General features: G+C 36.1%; 1 protein-coding gene across 4 annotated transcripts in view; it reads right to left on the reverse strand.

The window, feature by feature from the left end:
- Positions 1–24,954, reverse strand: part of WWOX (WW domain containing oxidoreductase) — a 474,241-nt gene that overhangs the window by 377,848 nt on the left and 71,439 nt on the right. For all 4 annotated transcript variants that reach the window (XM_074550819.1, XM_074550821.1, XM_074550820.1 and 1 more), the window contains exon 6: positions 3,956–4,044. In XM_074550819.1, the coding sequence (XP_074406920.1) occupies positions 3,956–4,044 (89 nt within the window). The remainder of the gene's footprint in view (positions 1–3,955; positions 4,045–24,954) is intronic.

Below are 24,954 nucleotides of genomic sequence, written 5' to 3' on the forward strand. Positions count from 1 at the left end.
AGAAGCAACTTGAACAAATCCAGTAATTTAGGGGCACTGAGATCTCTTGTCCCACTCTCATCCTAACGTTAGCACTGTCTTGACAAGGAAGGAAGATGAAGTTTATTCACTCCTCTTAGAAATATCCAGTGGGGAATGTCCCTGCAGAAAACAAGCCAGAAATACTAAATACTAAAACTACAGCTGGCTTTCTCCAAAAATTTATTTTGTTAGAAATCCTGTCCGATATTTTTTTATTGGACATCCATTTTATGTGTTAGTCTGTGTGGTCAGGTTGTGCTACAATGCTAGATTAAATATTAAGCAGCAATATTGTTTTATTCTGTCTTCTCCCTAAGTTGACTTCAGGAGATCCAACTAATTTAGGTTTTTACCTTATTTTGCCCACTGAATCCTTCTAACTGTGAGACCAGAAAAAAACTGGAGGGCATTGTCCTGCTCCTAGAGAAAGTTTGAGTGCTGCAATCACAGAACTGCAGGATCTAAAATAATCAGCAACACCCTTCTGCATGTATAAAAAAGTCTCAGAAAGAGAAACAGCTGTATCAACTCAAGAGTATAGATAATGCAAACCAAAAAAACCCCTCTTTTTTTCTGAGAGGAGGGAGGATTTCCAAGAATATATTTATAGGAATATGGCATAATTTACCAGTGTTTATATATTCACAGCTCAGATTTTATCTGTGGACAAGTCTGCAACACCTAACAAATCCATGTAGGAATAAAAGATTTCTACCAAATCTCAGAAGTATGATAATTTATAGATGAATCATCTGACTTTTACTTTCAAACAGGGAAGGCTTCTTAGCCTTAGCCTTTAAAGTACTATTCCAATTCATATTAAATATTTCTTTTCAGAGTAACTATTTCCTCCTGTTTATTATTTACGCTTTTCTCAAGGCTCCCTCTGTTGCATCATTTGCTTTCTGTATGCAACCACCCTGTTAAATTCCTGCTGAGCAGAGGATGACATTTCTTCATTCTTCAGGTGGTTTCCACAATCTCTCTGATTCTCAAGCACATTCAAGAAGGCTTTTTTTTTCCTCTACAACTTATTTGATTAAGGCAAGAGATTCACAGTTTCAGCAATTTCCCTTCTGCTCTCTGCAATACAAACACCCCCAGCTTCCCCAGCTGCAAAGGTTTCAATTCAATAAAACTTAGGGATCCTTTTTCTGAAGTTGTTCCATTTTAGTTTTCTCATCCAGGAGGAGATCTGTTCTTCAAGACTATTTTCCAATTGCTGTCAACCAGGGAGGAACAGGGTCCCAGGCTGTGATGGGATTCTGAGCACACCCTTATATCTGCTGACAAAAAATAGCACCTAGAGCCACAAAGTGTGTCAGAAAAACAGAATTTCAAAAGGCATGCCTATCTATTATCTATTTTAGAAATTTTCAGTTATTAGGTCATGTGTCACCAATGCCAACAGGTTGTGGAAAATAGCAGTGTCCCAGACACCAACAGTGCACTGGAGAAACTAAACAAAGAATATCACTACTTGCACAGAGAACTTTAGGATGTTCACCACTGAATACTAAAGGCCTCTTCACATTAAATGCTGTGAGAAATAAAATACAGGTCTTTATTAAAATGTGTGTGCTCATACAAAATTTCTCCTTGACATTTTAGAAGTATTGTAGATTTTCCCAGGAACCAAGATCTAGACAGCTCAGAACTCAAATGACATTTTCGTTTTGGAAAAAAAAAAAAATAAAAAAAAACCCCACTTTATTTGCTTTTTCTATCTGCTTTATTGTTGAGAAATCTGTAAGAGAAAGAAAAAACTTTTCTTTTAAGGTATTTCCTACAGTCATTAACAGGAGTGACAGGTCCCTCATGGGAAGGGTGGTCTCCAGCACAATGTGCTTCTCCTACAGAATATTTCAGAAATTGTGGCTGCCAACTGACAAGACTGGACCAAGCACAAAGAACAAGGCTCAGTCTGTCACTGGGGCCTGTAAGATTCCTTCCAGTTGCTCATAAAGCCCCAGGTGCAGAGGAATCCCCAACGTGACGAAGCCTCTGGACACTGCGGCAAAACCGATGAAAGAGGAGACAGACAAAGGTCATCAGTGCTCAGCAGGGCTGGAAAACTCATCAGCCACCACTGCAGCAGGAAGGTGCCTCTGCCACATAACTGCTTTTCCAAACTTATCCCGACATAGTTAAATTACAAAAAAAATCAGAGGCCAGAAAGACCTGGTAGGTCTCCCAGTCCACCCTCCTGCTGATGGTTGTAAGGTGACTTTTCTGTATTGCATCAGATAAAAGATGCAGTGCTACAGGCAGTGTGTGGGGTCTGGTTTCCATCCAGCCCCAGACTTTAAACAAAATATAACTGGAAATTCATTTTGGTCAAAACCAAAGTCTCTCAATAGATAGAGAACATAGACTTCCACATAATGCTTGGATGAGTCCGGCCAGACACAAGCACATCTGAGCACATATTTAAGACAGAAAAGCCTGAAGGCAGAGGCTTTGAATGCTGTCTATTACTAAATTATGTTCCAAATAAAATGAGAGTGAAACATCAGTAAAGCTTGTCCATCACTGACAATGTAGCTTAACAGACCTACACTGATAGAGTGGGGTATGCCAACAAAAACTCAACAGGTTTTACTGATACTAGATCTTCTCATTTCCTAAGTTCTCTGGCAAAAATTGATTTAAGCCTGTTCACTTCCAAGGATTTATAAACATGCATACCTAATGGACTAGCTAGGACAACCATGGTATGAGCTACAACACACAAGTCAGGTTAAGACCTGCATTTGGAAGAAGGGTGGTTTTGACTTTCCACTGCACCACACATTTAAGGAAATGTAACACATTAAAAGCATGAAGATTCTAAACTAAAACACTTACTGCTCTCACACCACAAAACCAAGTTAGTACTAAAGCAGCAATACTGCAAGGATTTGTCTTTCAAGAAATTTTAATATATGAAGATGACATGATAAGAAAATATTGATACTAAGGGTTTTGGCAGTAAAGAAATTCTGTTAGAAGTCAGTTTTGACAATTCTTTGCATCTAAAAGACCTATAAGTACTAAAATGTCATCTGTCTATTCATGTGAGATTTAGCTTTGGCAGTGTTTCAAAAGTGAAAAAAAACACTCTTTGTTATATATTTTCTCTAAGATAATGTATTTTCAAAGCTAAGAGGTCATATTCTCTGGAGAAGAACAGTAAGATGCATATCAGTTACAGAAATACTTGCAAAAAATAGCTAAGTTTGAATACTCACAAGAACCAATGGGTCAAACTGTGGATAAAAGTACAAAGTGTGGAATTTATTGTCAAGACTTGGAAGTTAAAAGCTTTCAAATAATTTCTTCAATTCAGACATTCATTGCTCTGTTCAAGCTAAATTAAAGGAACCACTTGGAATCTAACCTGGTTATCTCCATATAAATTTGTCTGTTGTTAAGTGATGTCATTATCACAACCTCTCCCCTTTTTTTTCCTTTTTTTTTGTTATGTGCTATTCCACATACAGGACTGGAAAATTGAGCTGTCTGGCTCACAGGGCTGTGTTTTTTTAAGGCTTTAAAAAGGAAAAGGAGAGAGAGAAGGTTAGAAAACAACATAAGACAAGCAGTGCACTAATTGTTCACCCTTGACCTCTTCCAAACCACTGCCAAACTGTCACCAGTTGCCTGAGCTGTCTTTATGCAATTCAGCTTTGGTCTTTTTCAACAGCCACAGGGTAAAAAAGCCCTTTAAAAGCGGGGCTACACATCAAATAATAGAAGATCTGTAACTTATTTTTGTTTTTGTGTATGAAAACAAATGATCTTTAATTTACATTGAAAAAAACTCCTGTGAAAAGATTATTCACTCACTGCAGTTGGTGATCCATCCAACTGTGGTGATCCTGCCAACTGTGCTCAGCTGATAAAGACATTAAAATAACAAGAAATTATTACATCTAATTTTCTGAGTACTTACAGATTCTTGGATTTGAATGCTTCAGCAAAGTGCTGCACACTCTGAAGAGAAGCAAGGTCTAAGGTCATTGCCTCTACCTTGGCTTTATGCTGGAACAAGAGAAAATATAAAAAAGGATAAATAACAGCAAGTTCAGTTCACAGTATCACATTACAGTAAATGTGTTATGAAACTTGTCTGATTCCCTTGTTTAACATTATAACCCCAGAGTGAATACAAATCATCAAAAGGGATGGACAAGCACAACATTTAGTGCCAAAAGTAGCATTTGTGATTTGGTGATTCTGCTGAAAACACACACTATGTAATGCACAGCTTTATATAATGCAATGAATGGACTCAAGGCAGTGCTAAGGTTAATAGCTATCTTTTTGCTTTGATTTTGACAGTGAAACTTATGTAACTCATGAAATAAAAAGTAGAGTAAGTGCTATTCTCAAGACATGCTATTTTTTGGAACCATACCAATAGGAAAAAAAAACCTAATAAATATTCTATAAAAAACAGCTAACTTGAGATTGGCACATATTAATTTTAAAAAATCTATTTTCCCTAGTAGGGGATATAAAGGACAGTATAAAATGACTACAGAAAATAACAAATCAGTCTATATAGCGCTTTCTACAGTAAGAGTTTACCAGGACATATTATAAATGCACTTCTCTGCCACAGGTTGTGGACTCCCCATCTCTGGAAGTGTCCAAGGCCAGGCTGGATGGGGCTTGAACCAACCTGGGATAGTGGAAGGTGTCCCTGCCCATGGCAGGGGATTGGAACAAGATGGACTTTAAGTTCCAACCCAAACCATTCTGTGATTCTGTGTCTTCAAAAGAAATTTTATATATACCTAAAGCAAACGTTTCACCTAGGAGAGGACACACTATCCCAAAAACACAATTTTCAGCTTTAAGATCCCTGCTTCCAGATATTTTGAAACTCCAAATCTCAGAACAAAATGAACCAAAAGATGTGTGCCTATTTTCATCACAACACTAAAGTCATCACTGGTGGTTGCACCAGGATCTGCTGGGATTACAAGGTTACACCATGAGCATTGCTGGAGTGATGAAAGGACAGAAGGAAGCCAGGAAGTCTCCCATTGTCTCCCAAGCTCAAGTGATCCATCTGACTTCCCCATTTCATTGCATCTGGCACTTTTCTCCCTACATCTGTTTTCAATTTTGCTAGTACCCGTTCTGCCTGCTACAATTACCTTAAACAGAATATCATCACTCCAATTCCTCTTGTCCCATTCCAGCCAGAGTTATCAGGACAGCAAAACAAACACAACTAAAATTTCAACAGGTTCAGTCTTCATAGGAACTATCAATTGCTGGAGTTGGAAAATGCTAAACCAAACTTTGCTACAAAGAGGTTTTTACCCCTACAAGATGCTCATCATTCTGGAATTCATTTTGCCCCACTGGGTAAATATTTTCTTCTGTTTGATGGTCAGAGACTTGAGAAAGATGATGCTGCCTTGCATTATGCAATGGAACTCCAGAATAATTTCTCCTCTCTACAGTTCAAAGCTGTTTACTCACTACAGAAGTCATGTGCATAGCTGGGTTTACTTTGCCTCTGCTTTCCTCAGTTGAAATATTCTCCTGTCTCTCCCAAGGGTAAAAGGACAAGAATGGTACAAATATAGGGACATAGGGATGTCAAAAAACATAATAATCAAGTAGTTCAACAGGCTAGGCCACAAGCTGCCAGCCACTGTCCTCTTGGAGACAAGGATTCAAGTCCACACGACATCACTCAGGTAATGCTTTTCCTCTTGGTGTCACATATTAGGCTTCAGCAACAAAAAAGGTACTTTTCTGTACTTCATGTCCAAAAGAAAAATATAGTATGAAGCCTTCAAAATACTTTCTGAAACAGAAGGTAAGAAGACTCAGATTGGTCTGATTTGGGGATTAATACATTGAAAACATAAAAATCAGAAATTTAAAAATCATTTTTTTTTCAGCTTTCTCCCTGCTTTTGCTGTTTAAAACCTTGATGGTTGCAGCCTGTATTTCCTTCACATACTGAGCACAAATACATTTACTCTGTTTTCTTCAAGGGAAAAACTGGAGCATGGGACATCCAAAGCACTCAGAACCTGAGTGAGAAGCTGACACCTCAGCTTCTGAAGGCACCCAAGAAGCCAGGTGTGAGTGTTTTCTCCAAGCACAGCTGGGGAAGAAATCACTTTATTGTACCATGGGTTTTGGCAAGTTCCCCAACTTTTGTCTTTCAGATTCTCCCCTCAACTGAGAATCCAGCACCTCTTACCCCACAGAGGTTTTCTGTAGATCATCAATTCCTGCTACAGTTTGAGACTGTGAAATGCTAAAATTTTAGTATCAATTCAATTTTATTTAAATTTTCCCACTGTTACTTATATCACAATACCCCTTTTTAAAAAAATCTATGAATAAAGCAATATACTTGCAAGATATGTTCTTAATAATGTAAGAATATCTCCATAAATGACAAGTAGAAGGTTTTGTGTTTGTTTTCTTACAGTAGCTCAGATTAACCTCTGTTATAATGTTTTCCTCTTTCCCTAGAAGCCTAGGTGTCACATATTGTGATATGTATACAAGAGCATAGGGGGTTTTCATAAAAAATAAAACTAAAAATCATTTTTGCTAAAAGGCATCTTAACTGTAATTGTTCTCTGCAGTCAGAACTGATTGGTAATGGTATGCTGCAAATCCTGATCTAATGTGTCATAATTGTATTATGCTGATGTCTCTCACTACTTCACTTCACATGTTTTCAGCACTGAATTATGCCTCATTTTATGTTGTGAAACCTTAAATGAGACTTGCCACCTTCCCAAATACAGCAGACAGTCTTTAAACTACCATCATCAAATTAATACACTAAGCCAGGAAACTCCAGAATTTTGAAAATTAAATTGACAAAAGGTATTAATGTTCGCTCTACTGTTTTATTTTCAATTACATCATTTAAGGAGATAGTAGATACTGAAATGAGTGTAGAATAATTTAAAGAGCTCTTTTCTAAACCACAGGGTCATAACTGTGTGGTGCCTTTGAAAAGCTGTGAAAATGAACTGCTGTCCTTGCTGCAGGTACCCAGGACAAATGTCCCACCTGTATCCAAACCCCCTTCAGGACCAGAGCCAGATCAGCCCTGTCTGCTGAGCACTGAGAAATCCAGGTCAGCCAGAACCAACTGAGAGGTTTGAGTTTGGGATGGGGGTATTTGTATTTCACAAAGCCCAATGAGCAGTTCAAATCTAACAATTTGAATCCAGGCATCAACGTGGTGCCTTTGAAGAAACAGACAAAGGCAAATCAATCTCCAGTTCCAAACAAGTCCTCTTCTAAACCCAACACAAAAACACTTTGAAAAGTCCAAAGAAAAAAATTTATCTTGTATTTCATGTTTCACATTCAGTTCTAAAAGCCTTTCATCAATATTTCCAGGTAAGTTTCATTACTCTGTACAGCCCCAGAAAACAGCTTATTCGGTTCTGTATCTAAGCTGCTCGCTATTGGAGCAAAAATATTAAAAATGCTTAAGTGCAATTGGCTATACTTTGCACTCATGCTAGAAAAATGCTTATTGAGCCAGAAAGTAACACAAAAGTGAAAACCCCCAGAAAGCCAGCTATTTCACTATATGCAATGCATTCACTTTACAGCCTAAAAATTGTTTAAAAATGAACACTGCATGGTAGAGTAGTTTGGCAGTAAACATGATTGTGCATTTGTGTCTTGGTATTGAAGAAGGAGCCTTTTTTCATAGTGAATTTTTCATTCAAATGTAAGTGATGATTTACGTTAAATATAGGTAAAGCATAGCTACATTTTCCTGAAGGATTGCAAGGAAGTGAAGAGCAGTACAATAAGTTGAAGCATAAAAGCTTTCTCTGTCATAATATTTATTATAATGGCATATAAAATAGCTGAAATAAATAATAGATGACTAAAAGTAAATTCATATGATAAAGAATCTTTCAGCAGACACCATTACTTCTGACTGCTCCAGTTTCATACAGAGTTGAAGAGTCTTAATAAATATGCTGTAGCCTCTGTATCTTATGTAAGTACAAGTCATTTTGTGAGGGCCTACTTAAAATGTACCAGAGTGGACACTACATAATTTACTGTATAATTTCACTCTCAGAAAATAGTGTGTGTACATCTTCAATGTTTAAAAGTCCTTAACTCAAAACTGAATACCTGGCACAGCAACAGAAATATCTGAATTTGAGGAACTGAAAGTACAATCAATTGGTAAAAAGTGGTTTAATTTAATACAGAAAAATCTTCATGACAATGTCTTGGAATGCAGATAGTTCTGACAGGCTGTCTAAGAAAATCTTGGGGGAAAAAAGAATTTTACATCAAAGCTGATGAAAAATCTGTGGAATTATCTGAAAATAGGTAAACAAATAACTAAATCTCAGCATATGACAAGCAATGCCCACATAAACCCATATTTCCATGTTGAGGATGGAGCAGGGGATGTTTTAGAAGCACATCTGACAATTTGACACAGAGCTTATGACAGCCAATAGCCAGTGCCATGCACCATTTATGGGGGTACCTAATGGGGAAAAAGGCTTTCACTCAGGATTAGGACTGCAGATATTATTGTCCCTAATGTAGTCAACATTTGGTGCCTCATGCAAAACTGTATTTATGCAATGGCAGTTTCAGGTGGTTGTGTGCTCTGAATGCTCTGCAGCTCCTGGGAGCTGATGGGGATGGATGCATCCATCGCTGCTTTCAGAGCAATCCAGCACCTCTGGAAGGTGCTCTAATAACGTGTTCTTCTGATGCCTTTGGGATTCATCAAAGTTCCTTAGAAGACCTTGTGGTGGAGCATTTTTACACTCATTTTTCAATTTTTCCCCCCTTCTCCTCTCCCCAATATCAGCAGTATTTGTGCAGTACTTTCAAATTTCCACTAATTTATGCAAGACAACACAAATCAATTTCCCAAATATTAACCACTTTACTAACACATTTATGAGATGTACAAGGAAACAGCTGGGACTAACTTGATTCTTCATGAAAATCAGAGATTAAAAGAGTTTGCTTTTCCTTTCTTTCATTAGAAAAAAAATATTTAGTAATACTCAGTTTCAGTATTTTCTGATGTGTTTGTTTTACCTGTATTTTGGTTGTAATTTAGTGGTGTACATTTTTCCATTATTCTTCTTGCTCAATTCTGTCATAGCCTGATGCTGTGTGTGACCTCTCCCAAAAATTCATTTGTAAAGTCTGGTTCTTCCTGTTTAAGTAACTTATCTTCTGATCCTCACAAAAATGGAATTCCTGCAGGGGTTGTCTTCATCCAAGTGAAGAGAAGAGCACACAGATCAAGATTTAATGGGTCAGTGTGAGCCTGCAAACTGCTCAGATCACTGATCAGCCTTGGACCAACATTTTATCATGAAGAATAAATTATTAGTACCATTGTTTTCTTTGTCTCTATCCCTTCTCCAGAATTCTGGAGAAATTTGGATGTTTGGCAGAGAACAGTGTTTATCTTTCTGGCATCATCTACAACTCAGAGGCCTCTTCAGAAAAGCCTGAAGCCCTCAAGCTGTTGTAGGATTGTCCTGCAAATTAATGTCTAAAAGTTGCAATTGCCTGAAATTCTGAGCCAAAAAGTCTGAAATTCTGAAGGTGAGAGATGTGGAAAAGGGATAAAGATGGTCTGACACAAAGGAGTTCAGCTTCTGAGGATGGCATACACCAACCTGGCATTTGGTCTCACATTTAAACTAATCACTGTTCACAACAAAATTTTTTCTTTCATCCAAATACTTAATTTATCTATAATTTAAAATCCAAATACAAAAATGGGACTTAAGCCTCCAGGTATACTTTGTATTTTTGAATTATCATGCAATCACCATTTTAAATTTCCCAATAGTTTTAGAACTTTATCTCTTTCTATTAGCAAATGTCTACGCATACACTCATTCGTTTCTTTGTGGTTGATTCATTTTTCAGATTTTAATATCCTTTTTTAATAAATCTCCTGTAATAAATACCACTTACCACTACAATATGCAATAATGTTATTTCATAATCTTTACATTAGTTAACTCTTAGATCAGTATCTCTGTAAATTTGGCCTTTCATATTTCTGGAGATAATTATAAAGGAAAAAAGGGAAAACATCTGCATTTCTTTATGAAATTAATATCTTCAGTGAAGTAAACTATGCTCCAGCAATCTTAAATCATGCTTAGAAAGAGCAAAAGAAGTCATTCTCCTAAAGATATTTTTTAAATTATTTATTCCATAACCAGAGAGAATAAAAACATACAAAAACTGCTGGACTATAATTTCAGAATACTTCATTTAGTAGGCTCCAAATGCCCTGATTTTTTTCTGGATGCACACTGTTCCATTGCACACAGGACACATTTGCTTCAATAACAAGAAATTACATGTATTTAAACAAAAATCTACTGTAGATTTTAGCAATAGGAATTTGTTTAGCTCTTAATGCACATGAAATGTAGGTAATTACTTGGGAGCCTACTTGGAGCTGGATTTTCTTTTTTTCTTTCCCTGGATATAGATCACTTCTTCCCGTCTCCAAACACCCATTCCTGTAAAGCTCATTTGAATTTATCTTGGGGAATCTCAAATAATCTTGGCAATATATAACAACATGTGTATGGTTTACCATTCTAATAAACATATCTCCTTGTTTAGAGAATGATCAAGGGAGCCTGGGAACATGTAACAGAATCTCAGCTGGGGAGAGCCTCCTATTCAGATGCTTTCAATTCCTTTCATTCTGCACCATCCCAAGCGATAGCAGAATGCATTTTCAAAGAGAGGAACAAGGCAAACAGCATCAGGGTAATTTAGAAGCTACAGGCTTTTTTCCTTTTAAAAACTCCCTCGATTTGAAGTTTTTAAGATAAAATAAACCCAGTTTAGGGGTTGCTGAGAAGGAAGCAATGTAGGAGGCAATAGGGTAATGGATTTGTTGGAAATGGCAGAAGCTGGGGAAAAAGAAGAATTTCTAAATGGACTAAACCAGTAACATCCCTATTGCAATACATTATTACCATTGTTAATTACCCATAAAATTAAAGAGGTGTTATCTTACATGTACAGCTCCACACACAGGGCTGTACATAACTTCCAGCAGGATTTCACACAGAGGGAAGGGAAGGCAGCATCCCCGCTCCATACAACAAGAGGAGAAAAGCATGATGGTCAAAAGGGCAACAATGTTTAAGTAAATACAAAATGAACCCTTTTTCCCTGTTCTCTCATGATCCATAACCATAAGCTACGTTGTTGCCTGAAAGTGCAGACATGCACTGTGCAGTGCATTAATCCTTCAAACACTAACAGATGCTGGCAGGGATTTAGGCTGGAATGTATTTACAAAGTGACAAATTATGTTCTGTATTATACAGAGAGAGAAAGAGCACCCACAAATAGGCTGATAAATGTCAGCTGCAGTCACGACAAAAGGTTTATTTTTATTATACTGTAACCACAAATGTTTTTTGCAGGGAGGCCCAAAGATTTATTTGTTGCAGGAAAAAACAAGATTATATATGACACAAAGTAATAACTGTGAGATCACTGATGTTCTGGGCAGCTTGCCCTCCTGGAAGCTGTGTTCAGATTGAAAAATGTTGCTTAAAAATTGTATGTTAAATGACACAAAATAAGTAGTTCATAAATCTGTATTGAAACAACAATAACTAACAATTAAAGACAACTCTTACAACATGGCTCCTACAAGCTAGAAAGCAAAGCACGCTCTTTCCTTTAGTGGAAATGAAAATGAAGGAAGAATATTGGAATAAATGTGATGGAATAGTTTGAGATTAAAGCCCCGGTGCTGTGATGGTGAGATGGAGCTCTGGCTGCAGCAGCACAATTCATTGGCAGCATGGTGACGACTGCAGGTCCACAAATGCATTGCAGCTCCTTGGGAGGCTGGCAAAGATTGCCAAGGGATTTAAGGTATGGTCCTTTCCCCCCAGTGTTAATATTAGGGGGAAAAAAAAAATCAATGTGGTTAAAAGTCATCACTTCCGTACTCATGAATAATGTCAGGATGCTTCAACGTAAGTAGAAATAAATATATGAGACAAAGATCTAAAAGAACTGAATAATTAGCTATTTAAGCCATTTTAATTGGCAGTTCATGGTTACAATTTCCTAGATTTAAACAATGTAACATTGATAACTTACAGAACAGTATGCTCAAAGAAATAAACACATACACAAACTCTTTTGTTTCCCCAGCTGTTCACATTTCCAAGCTAAGAGATGCATTGAAAATGGTCACATTGATATGTATGTAATTTTAGAAAGTGAAATAAAAGGGCTGAATCACATTAGTAAAGATTTCTTGTACAAGGGTTGGCAGGATCAGCTTCTTAATATACACTCAATATACACAATATAGACTTGAACAAAAATATGAAGTCTTTCTGCACACACAGGAAAATATCAGCACCAAAATATGAAAATCTGCCCTTCTGCCACCTGATCTGTGGTCACTAAAGGAGGAAAGCTTTTCTCTACTTTCCTTCTAAAGAAATATAATGTGACATATAAAACATGAACAAAACAAACAGAAAGGCTGAAATTAAATTTGTGCACGAACATGGCCCATCTCAGGAATCACTGACATAAAACCAAACTCATCATTAAATAGATAAGGTAATTCCAAGGTTGTCTGAAAAGCTGAGATCAAAGTCCAGACCGTGTATTTTACAATATTTTACTGATGCACAATGGGGCAGCCCCAGACAGGAGGGGTCAGAAGGCCACATCCCATTGTTCTGACAATTAAGAAAGTTTAAAATGGCTTTAGTGTAAATGTGAAAAAAGTTCACAATTAAGTGTCTTATTTTTAAGCACCATCAACATCAAAAGCTTTGAAATTTTCATTTACTACATATACATTAATTTTCTGATCAAATTTGGATCTCAAGATAACAAAAGTAATCCAGAAAATAAGTGTCTCATGCAAAAGAATTGTCTCTCATCATTAAACTTACTAAAACACTTGTTTCCTAAATACAATTTGTGTATGAACAATATGGTCAGAAGGATGAAGAATATGCCTTAAAAATTATGTTTGCGCAGGTATTTGTACATAAAAAACCAAGGAAGTGGTGCCAGGACAAAAAATAAACTGGCAAGAAAAGCAAAAAAAAAAACCTACTTCCAACTTTAAATATTTGCCTGAAGAATCAGTGTGAGAGATTAATACAAATACTTTACAGATAAGAGGAAAACAAAAATTTAAAAAAAAAACTCACTGCCTTTCCCCTTTATAAAAAGAGACTAAAAGAGACTTTTTAGATGCCTTCTGCAATCCTGCAACTATAAGGGTTAATGCCAAGTTTTAATGCAGTCATTCAATTATTAAATTGCTTTTAATTTAACAGATATGGTTACACAGCTAAATAACCAGCACATAATCCACCTTGAAATTTTGGGGTTTAAGCAAGTAGCTTAGGCTTTTCCCAAATGTTAAGGTAAATACTGGCTGTACCTACCTGAACACCTGAAAAAATAGCAGTATGTGTATTTTACTCATATGCCACATGCAAAAATGTAAAACATATTAAAAAAAAAATTCAAAAAGAAAATTTCCAAGCAGATGTTTATAAACAGAAGGTAACGGATAAAAACCCAAACACAATGCTGCATTATGTTACATGATTCACTGATGAACCCATTGGAACTACAGCAAAAAGCCCTTCTGGAAAACTTCCAGAAATTAAAAGGTGCAAACAAGCTGCCTAATACCCTTGCGTAGACTGAATTCTTATGAAGAAAATAAAGTTTATTGTCTGGAAACAGAGAAAGCATGAGGAAAGCACTAAAGCAATGGAGGTGAACAATTAGACAGATGTTCACTTAAGGAAATAAAGAGAACAGAAGAAGCCATCACTGAGGAATTTTACGAGAATACTGACAACTCTGCACCTCATCAAGGGCACTGGTAAAGTTAAAGCCACTGAAGCCATTTCTCCTCAACTCCAGCATAACTGCTGACCTTGCAAAAGTCTGCATTTAGCAAATGTGGCTTAGGAAAATAGCATTAGACTTTTCATTCCACTATTTTTTCCCGAAGTCCATTTATATACCCTACTGTATATTTCAAGAAAATTAACTTTATTTCCTTGTGTAATATTACATGTGCTCTGAATTTTTTCCTAACTCTGCTCAGGTATCAGGAAAATCTATACTTACAAAGCCTTTGTTACTTAAGTAAAATTAAATACTGTCAATTACATCTGAGATTCATAAAAGCATATATGTGAATAGCTGGAATGGTTTTTGCTTAATATGATTATAGATATGTTTCTAAAATAGGGTTTGCATAAGATACAATCTGGCAATCTGGACATGTTTTAGAACTTAGAACATTTGGCATTTAACTACTGAAAGAAAAATGGAGAAAAGGCATCTTTTGTTGATAAACTGTCTCATAGAGCAAAAAAATATGGGCATACAGGCAAAAGGAGGAGCAATTAATAATAAGAGGCAAGATTTTTTGTCAAGGACAAAAATCTTACTCTTCTGTGCTCATGCACACTGAGGTACAAATGTAATTTGTTCCACAAATGTATCCTGCTTAAAATATAGTTTAAAAATTCTTAGTTTTGATATTACTTCTCTTGCAGATTTTCAGGGAAAAAAAATCCCTCCAAATCTCAAGTGCATAACTGATTACTCCTTTTATCTGCTCATGTATTTTCAGAAATTACTGTCAAAGAAATCAGAAAATGTATCTCAGCATCACTAACCGAACTTCCATCACTTTCCTGAGTGCACCAGGCTGCTTCCCACGGCATTCCCCAAACGTTCCTGAACTTCAAATTAAACACAACACCCATCACCTTCCTCTCACAGTACAGGGCACACAAATATCAGAAGTGGGCTCAGCATTACCCAGCTGCCCAGGAGCTCCCCCAGCACTGCAAACTGCACACACCAAGCTTGCTCAGTAACATTGGTACAATTTGGGTTCTGGGGACAGGGAGGCATCAGTTAAAAGCTTTGTCCTTATCTAAATATTTCTTGTACACAAAGCAAACAGAAATCCTGTGAAGAAAATCTTTATAAAACACTCCTGGTCTTTGCCAGCCTCAGTTTCACTGATGAGAAGGGACAGCTCACCCACTGCAAAGGGTTTTGCACTGTTTGAAATGCAACCAGGACTTGGCCCAGCTCTGCAGGGGACAGCCTGCACATTTCCCACACACTCAGGTTTGAAAGTTCTCGGTAACCTGGGATAAATCCCCAGGAAAATTTCATGATTCACATTTTAAATAATATAAAAGATGTGGAATGTGATTGATTTCACACTAGAGAGAATTGAAATTACAGTTATGGGATAGGTTTTCTCATGTACTGTAAGGTCAAGTAATAGTAAATAATTAATGAATTATGAAACAAGTTTTCCATAAGGCAACACATAAATTCTGTTCAATAGGATCTAAATGTGTAGTTACACCAAAAAGCCACATAATATATCACAAAATGAAGAAAATGCATGATGCTGAGGAATAAAGGGGGGCTGCCATTATATTGGAACAACTGTTACCCTTGTGGAATATAAATAAGAGCTATCCATACATACACATTATTTTCATAACTTTTACATCTCATAATCTGAAGGAAAAAGAAAAGAAAGCATTTTCAACTTCTTCTGTCATTGTTCTTTGTAGTAAATCTCTTTCCTCACCTCTCCATCAGTCAGAGGGGTTCTCAAGCATTGGGGAATAGAATGATGGGGTGGATCAGAGTCTCTGGATGAAACCGCAGGGCTCCTTCTCTGATCTCACTGCTGATTTGATTCTTGGCTGAAATCAATGTGTTGCTGATCTATACTCCTTCTTCACCAGCATAAATTTCACATTCTGTGATGCTCAGGCTGTCTCCTAGAATTTAGGTGAGTGCACAATGTGATATTGAAGCTACCTTGGTTAGATCTCTGTGAGTCACTGACACACAGTCAGTGAATGGGAGGCAAGAAGTCAAAACAGAAACACCAAAACAGATTTATTGCCTTGACATCATAAAATTAGTTGAGTTTGGAGATTTCTGGATTAGTAGATTGGAATTTTTTTTTCTCCAACTGTATAAAATTCTGTTCTGACTCTAATAATAATGTTCTGACCTGCAAGACTATGGGATACTGGATTATCTTTCCTGCAATAATAAAAAGGTTTTTCTTAAAGATGACAATACTCTGGATTTCATCTGGATTTCAGGTTCAGCTACACACAAAAAAGGACCAAGGGAAGGAGGAAACCTTATCAACATTTGAGGAATGTGTTTCTTATTTATGGTGGCTGCTTAAAGTCACTTGAAAATTTCACAAGAGCTAATAAATAAAAAAAAATTTAAAAACAGAGAGGCAGAGTTTCTGCTAAATTTGTGTGTCAAATGCAGATAATTTATCACACCTGCTTCATAAAGAATCCTGACTAAAAGCCCTGAAATAATTCAAAGTCAGGTTTTAGGTCTCCAACAGCAACTGCCTCACCCTAAAAGTCTTTGGTTTTGGTCTCAGTAACTGCAGGGAGGACCAAGTGCATAACTGGTCCTCACAGGGTAAAACGGAGAGGAAGTTTTGAGATCATGTACAAGCACCCCCATCTGCAGAGCTTTAAATGTTCACCAATAACCTGCAGTAGTGTAAATGTGAGGAGCTGGAACCCAGTCCTACCAAAATACATCAAGTTCCATTGAGATGTAATTTGATCCATGAACACCCCATGGCAACATGCTGTGCTCCTGCCAGACTGAAAGATAAATTACTGAAGTACAAATGAAGGCTTGCTTTTTTGGTTTTTGGAGTTTTATTTACTATTCTAATGGTAGGCTTGCACCTTTTAATAAATACACCAAAAAAATTATTTTTTCAAGGAAATCTGTAACAGATTTTACCTTTTGCTCTGGAAGAAATGTTAACTTCCAGAAACTTACAGCAGTTTTCAGATATGCTTAAAATAGCATTTTAAATGATGCAATTATGAAAAAGTGACTTACAAAGACCCAGTCAAAATGCAAAGGCAAATTCTTTAAAAATTATAGAAAGCTAATTTTCAATGAGCAACATTCTAAAAATCTATAATAGATTTGATAAATTGCTTTATACCATTTAATACTAAAAGCAGTCAGAACTGAGCAGGGGAAACCCATGGTTTCTGTTCTGTGCTACCCAGACTATGTTAAAAAATTTACAGAACCCTACAGTTCTTGCAACATTTTCAGTTATATTTTTCACAGCCATGATGTATCTTACAGAACATGCTCAGAACTGACCATGACACAATGGTTGTGAACTTTGGAGTTAGATTATTTTTCTCATGTACTTCTATCTGGAAAACCCACGACCACTGTCAATTTCTACTTTTAACTACATGCCTGACAAAATTAACTGAAAATAGCCCTTTTTTCCCCTCCCATGCCACCATTCAGCCAAATTTTTTAGTCTTTTTACTTTATTCTGTCTTCTCCAATCCAAACAGCAAATTTGACCAAAGAACACTGAATTGAACAAGGTTCCACAAAGCATTTTGAGGCATGACTCACTAATTCTCTCAGGCCCATGAAAAAGCATGTGCCAAGAAAACAAGCAGAGGTCTATATTCATAAAACTTTGATTAAGTAGGCAATTTTAGGAGGACAGAGGCAACTTTAAAAAAAATGAAAAGGCTGCAAAAATACTGAATTTTGTTTAAAAAAATCAACAGCATGCATACAATCAACTAAATAGATTATTATTTCCTAAATTAAAGTATTCAGAAATGAAAAATGCAATTAGGGCAGTAGATGAGGCAATGAGAAACCATTTATATACTTTTTAACTCTTGTAAGTTTTAGATTACGCTCTTCCTTCCTTTCTGTTGAATTTTAATTCCTTACCAACCTTTAAAAGGCCTGTGCTCCTTTGCCACCACCTTTGCTGTGTCCTGGTAACACTGAACAGCTAAAATCAGGTAGTGGAAAGGTTTTCCATTCAAATGACCCATCTGAAGCCAGGCCATTTTTAAGCAGTAAATCAGAATGGATTCCTGAATTTTAAAGCACTACAACCGGTCTTTCTCAAGGTTACATGGCAGATCAGAGGCAGAATCCAACCAGAACAACAGAATCATCATGTAAAAACCTTCATGGCATCAGCTCTCATGAATGTGCCTCTTAATAAGGTACAGAAAAAGAGGAAGTGTAGAACTGACCTTTAAGAAATATTCTTGTTATGCTTTTTAGCCACTGTGATGATAAGGAAAAAGTGTTTTTTCTGAATGAGTATACTGTACCTTTAATGGTTCATTTGTAGTTCAGCATAAAATCTGAACTATTTGTTGTTCATTGTTGCTATATTCTGTTCCAAGGTTCATAATTTGAAAATTGACTTTGGGGACTTTTTGCTTGGTCTATTAAAATGATTCATGTTGCATTCAACATAAATTGTGCATACACAGAGGAGGTTTAGCACACGTATTCACAGTATAATAACTAAAGTGAATTTTGTACAAGCTGCAGTTTGTGGCAAGGATGCAGTATCATTTATCTTAATTTTTTTTCAGCATTACATTAGGCTCGGGCATTTACATTTTCAGGTATGGCTAAACACTTTAAAACTTTCTTTTTACAGCATGAGTAAAGAGAGAATCAAATCTACATGTTTATATGATGTAACAAAGTAATGCCTTTTTACTGTCTAAAGTACACATGGATTTACTTTCCATTTACCCTCCTGCACAAAGGCAAATGCAAAGTGCATGAAATATTCACCACCTATGAATCACACAGTGTTCCTATTAAAAAGATGATCATGTTCTGTTTTACCTTTCAAACCATGAGATGGTAACAGCCACAGTGTCTAAATGGTTTTGTCACTCAAAACTACCAAAGTAATATACAGTAAGGAATGAGAGTGTTTACAGTGTTTTATATGACTTCAGGACAATCCAGTGTCAACTAAATAAATAATTAAGAGCACAGATACTATTTCAGGCACTAGGTTCAGAAATATGTATTTTGCAAAAATCTGAGTAAGTGGATTTGCCAGAACAGTGTGAATCCCACCAAAGAGGTGGAAGGGGAAAGGAGAAACCAAGATTGTCATCTCCCACTTGATCTTTGAGTCTCAGAAAAACTTTGTCTGTTGTTTGTACTTATTTAACAATTAGTTTAGTATTTCTAACATGGAAATCTTCTAGGAGATGTTTCAACTTCCAGCTCCACTGAGTGTGATTTTTCTCTATAGTTATTTTCTGGCTTTCATTTCTGTAGCACGAATTTCTGCTCACACAGATTTTTAGTATAAAAGTGTCAAAGCTTGAGGCTAAAAAACACTCAGAAATTAATATCTATGGACAAACAGTGTGGGCAGAGAGTCTGGAGAAATAGGTTTTATGTTCAAAAGACATGCATCACATAAGAGAATGACCTGCATATTCAGGAACTGATCAGTCCCTAGAAGTTGTGTTAGTTGGGTACCAATATCATCACAAAAAAAAAAAAACAAACTTAAAAGCAAACAACGTTATTTATGTAGAGCCCAATAATCCAGAATGGATTTTGCACAAAAAAACAGATAAGGAGCCATTATACACTAAATATTGAATTATGAAGGAGCCAAGCTCCTGTGGGAAGTTTAGCCAACACATTTTGCCTTCAGGTACAAAGAAAATAAACTTTCCCTTCTTGTTTTGTTTTTGATGGTTAAGGCAGTCCAGAATTATTTAATAACATGGAATACTGACTCCTCTGAAGTTTAATGCAATGTGAGAAGCACTTAAAAACTGCAGTGTACTGACACTGAACCAATTCTGACCACAACGGTGGGCCAAAGCGAAAACCCATTTTATCTGTTCAGTTGAACAGATTTTCATGTCTGAAAAGAAAAAGGTTTTTGCTATTGCATAAAAAGGGGTAACATAAATGCTCACCTCAAAAGTATTTTTATAGTTTAATTAAGGTTGTTCTGATCAGACTTCAGCCATCCAAATATTTCATTTTCTAAGGGGAGATCAGACCCTAAGGCTGATTCCATGGAATGAGCCCAACAACCACGGCAGAAGAGCAACTCCCACACACCACATTACAATAGGGGCCAAAGCTTCAGCAGCTGCCAGCTCCTTTTTCCTCTTTCTAAGCAAACAAAGCCCCAAAATCACAAAAACTCAAACTTTCTCAATAGTTACTATCTTAGCTACAAGCAGTACGATTGATATTGTGCAAGACCAGGTGAAGAACAATTAAAAAACACAAGAGTTTTTATGATTGCACAAAAAAGCACAGAGAAATATATCCCTGCCTTTAAAAATGGCACAGAAAACAGGTGTCAGAACACATCTTTCCCTCATTTATTTATATAACAATACTCAAATCGTAGGACTTGCCTCTTGTTTTTACAACTTCTGCTTTCATTAGGAGCATCAGCTTCCCATCACATTATGAAATTACATAAACACTTATCAATATCTAGGAAAGATATATACATCTCTGCTGATTATATTTATTAAAATTCCAGAAATTCAAGTTAAAAGTGCACTGCAGAAAATGAAAAAAAAAACAAAATCCATGTAGAAGTGCTTAATTTTAAAATGTATTCAGAATCACAGAGATGCAGGAACTGTATGTGTTAAATCATATGGGCTAAAAAAAAAAATCTATATTTTAATCTTTTTGGGCAGAAACAAATTATCTTATTTACTACATGAATGGTTTCCTCAATTTGACGCCAATCTTTGGAGGCAACTTCAACCTGTCTGAATTAAACAGTCTGCAGAAGAAAAGACTAGATTATTTATATTACAGAATACTGGTAAGAAATAAAATTGAAGGATTACTTTACCACATATTGAAAATAAGAACATGCACATCACTCCAGCTTACAAAAATCTAATTTTACTTTTTCTGTTCTGAGAGAACTTTGATAAGTAGGAGACATGTTTATCTATACACATAAATATGTGTGTGCATGTATAAACTCCCCCCAAAAGCACCTAAAAAGAGAGGAAATTCACAACATTGTTTTTATAAATGCAATGAGAATAGTCTTTGATATTTAACCTTTTAGATGGTCCTAAAGTCCCAACCCAAACCCTTCTATGATTCTGTCATCATCAGTACAGTAAAAATATGTTATAATCTATTTTATTCAAAGTATCACTTTTTATTGATGAAACATCTGAAATGTAATAATAATAATAATAATACTATTACTAATAATAATAATAATAAACTTTTAAATTATAAATATTATATAGTATTTATATGTGGTATATAATTTTATAATATTTTATAAATTTTATATAATATAAAATTATTAAAATTTTTAAATTTAAAATAATTTTTAAAACTAATTCTGAACATCTGTTAAATTACTGTTGCAATGACTTCATGAGAAAGTAAGAAACTGCAATGTTAATGCTACCCTTACCAAAGCCAAAAATAGAAGCTGCATGAGTATCTTGAGCTTAAACTGAGGTAACCCAGACATATTAAAGTGTTGGATATCATGCAACTGTTAATGTCACATGTGCTAGCAAGAGAATGTCATATTAAATTAACATCTACTGCTCCTCTACTGACATGCTAGTTTGCATACAATGACTGAATTCAAGTTAAAATTGAAACCACAGTCATACATTCAACTATCAGAAAGCAAAGCTGATCAGTGCACGAATATGTAAACCTGAGGAAACTGTTGAGAAAATGCTAGTGGCATTTTGGTTTTGCAGGAAAACTACTTTGAATATTTTAAAAGTGAACTACTGCTGAGGATAAACCAAACATGGATGTAACTGTACACATAGCACAGGCCTAACACACTGCACGGGGCCACAGCCACTCAGGTTTATGATCACCATGAGAAAACAGCTCATTACTCTTTAAAATAAAACTTTCTACACAAGTGGTAAGAATGAGAAGGGGCAGGAGGGAACACCTGAAGGATGCTGAAGTGCTTCTCGTGTGCGTTTATGAAAATATTTTGGGACTGATCAAGAAGATTTTGTGGGAAAAGCAAATTCACTGCAGCTTTATGTTCTTGTGTCCTTCTTTCCCTTCCTCTCCTTTGACTTAATCCTCATCCCCCTATCAGCCTGAGCACTTTGCCTCACAACAACACATGGCAGAACCAAGGATGGATTCTTCTCAAAAACTTCCTTTTCAGAACTACCAGTGAGTGCTCATACTAAAGAACAAATCTGAACCATTCAAAAACCTCCAGCTCCAATGGGATGAACATTCTTGGGTACACAAAAGATTGTCATAAGCAGACAATTCAATGAGTCCCATGGAAAACACCAGGTGCCAAAAGCCCCTTACAGCAATCTGCAAGAAGGAGAAATGAATTAATCAAGCTGCCAAACGAAGAAGGCTGGGTTTGACCTCCTTCTGATCTCATTACTTCTCTATTACCCTTTTGAAAAACATCCTCTTACAAAGATCACTAATTGAAGATTATGTGGAGGGGAATCGCACCTCTCCATCACTGTGGTAACTTTGACTCATTTGTCATTCTAATAATTCACTTATTTTCTTTTCTGAACAGACAGAGACATTAATAGACTACCATCAGTTAAAAAGGCAATTTTTCCATTTAATTGCACTCATTAAATACTGGAGTAGAACAATTGGAAAAGCAATACTCTCAATATTTAATCATACAATAGCAATAATGAAACATTACTTCAAAACAAACGTAGCAACGTGTAGGATGACATAAAATGCACTTTGTAATTTTTACAGCATCAACCTAATTTCTGGTAAAGCCATTTGAGCCTTTTTTCCTGATTTTCTTTTGACAATTGGCTATATGAGTGGTCTAACAGCAATGCACTGGAGAAAAACCAGTGGGCAAACTGCTCTGTAATTACCTCATCTCTCTTGTCACTGAACCACAACAACAGAGAGGATTTCATAAGCCAAAACAGCAAGTCAATGTATTTGTGGGAAATATTGAACAAGACTGGATCTGCACACTATTTTACTGGAACAAATTGTATCACTTAGGAATGTAATTGAAGATAAAAAGGTTAATCACACTGGTGGAGTGACTGCAACGGGCACAGTCATCAGGTATTTATTTGCCTGGGATATCTTATTTTCCATCTCCTACAGAAATCCTACATCTGTCTTCAGTGTAAGTGCATTCCCATTATAGAAAGTTCACTGTAGTTTAATACTACCATAACATAGTAGGAGCTATAATAAACCTCTGAGTTGAGGAGATGTGCAAAAAATTTAGAAGTGCCTGTTTCAATTTCAGATGTCACAATATACAATGGCTGTCAAGAAATGTTTCTACTTTTACTGCAATTCTAAATACACAAAACCCAGCCAAGCAGTCAGGCAAACTTCACTGGGACTATTCATGTCAATAGATACCACTTTATTTGCTATTTTCTATCTGGCTTTGTGTAGGACCAAATTATTTATATATTTCATTTAGAATTTGATGAGCACAGCAGGCAGGGTTGGTGACCAATATCCAAGCAAGCTTTGCCATTCTGGATTACAACTTTTAAAACTGAGCAGGTTAAGGGATTTAGAAGGGAAACAGGTAGAAAATAACTTGGTTTGAGCTACACAGGTGCAGAGTAGCCACTTCTCCCAGCTCTTGTACAAACCAAATGGAAATCATCACTTTACAAAGATTCCAGCTCACATCAGTCAGATTATCTGGTAAATTCCATGCTCTGCGTGTTCAGTGGAAGAAGTGAGGGATAATCAGTTAAAGGAAAGAACAGAAGTTTATCACAAAAAACAGTTATGTTGGCTACCTTTGCTAGGAAAAGATGTGACAAGTGTAGTATCTCCTTAATCAATTATTTATTCAACACTTGCATGTGAGCAACCTTATTGATTCCAGTGAGACTAAGTGCAAGACCAATATGAAAGAAAATGACAGCAGGACAGGAAGTCAAGAAGAATCATGCAAGGCCAGGTCAGAAAGGCTGAGACATATAAGATAGTGGCATATTCAATTTAGGAAAAATTGCAATTAAGTTTTATTCCTCTAACTACAAATCATATAATAAAATTTTCAATTACAAATCTCCATGTGTAACACTTTACAGTCAAAGAATAGTCCCTGGATGACTATAGCACACAAATTAAATATACAGTGATACCAATGATCTTTTTTCCAAATAGCTTTTTTTATAATTATGTTATTATTTACCTATACAACTTATAACTTTTTGTATGAATTCTAACTTAGATTATATTTAGCCATTACTCTTTTTAAATAAAATTTTTCATATCTTTAAAAATCATATCTAATGATTGTGAAACCAGGAGCTGTGGTCCAGGTGAGGAGTTGGTGGGCACTCAAACACTTGCCTTTTCCTTCAGAAGTCATTCTTGCAAAAATTCCAGGTGTGAGGATGCAATCAGGCTTTCAGAGGGGCACAGGGATAAGCAAGGAATGTTTCTCCTTGCACAGGTATGTCATGGCTATTTTGTGGTTCAGAAAATGTGAACTGTCATACTCCATGATCTAAACAGACTTCAAAGTCGTTTTCTGACCCACACCACAATCCTCCATATATTTTTATATATATTAGAAGCCAAATTGGCTCATCAAGCAGTATTTCAATACCTGCAATAGAGCAGTTGTCTGGCCAGGCCAAGTCCAGTCACTACAAAGGACAGCCAATATTAAAACAACAAAATTATTCTCAGCAATGCAGTGCAGCATTATAGAACCTTCTTCAGGTGTTTGTTAATGATACAGCAGCAACCTTGCATCTTGAATCAATGCATTTATCTGTACTGATGACTTGTTTGGTGTTGAGATATGAAAATTTCAAGGAAAAAAAATACACTATTAGTGATAGATATGTTTATCAATAGCTCCATCCTCAGATGGTCCCTTCTTTGAAGCAACCAGACAGAAATAAAAATGCCCTGTACTGCCAGACCTACACATTCTCAGCACAAGAGAGTCAAGACATTGAAAGGAGCGACAACCATCAAGAGTTT

This window comes from Zonotrichia albicollis, chromosome 13 (assembly GCF_047830755.1).
Source record: "Zonotrichia albicollis isolate bZonAlb1 chromosome 13, bZonAlb1.hap1, whole genome shotgun sequence".
Lineage (NCBI taxonomy): Eukaryota > Metazoa > Chordata > Aves > Passeriformes > Passerellidae > Zonotrichia > Zonotrichia albicollis.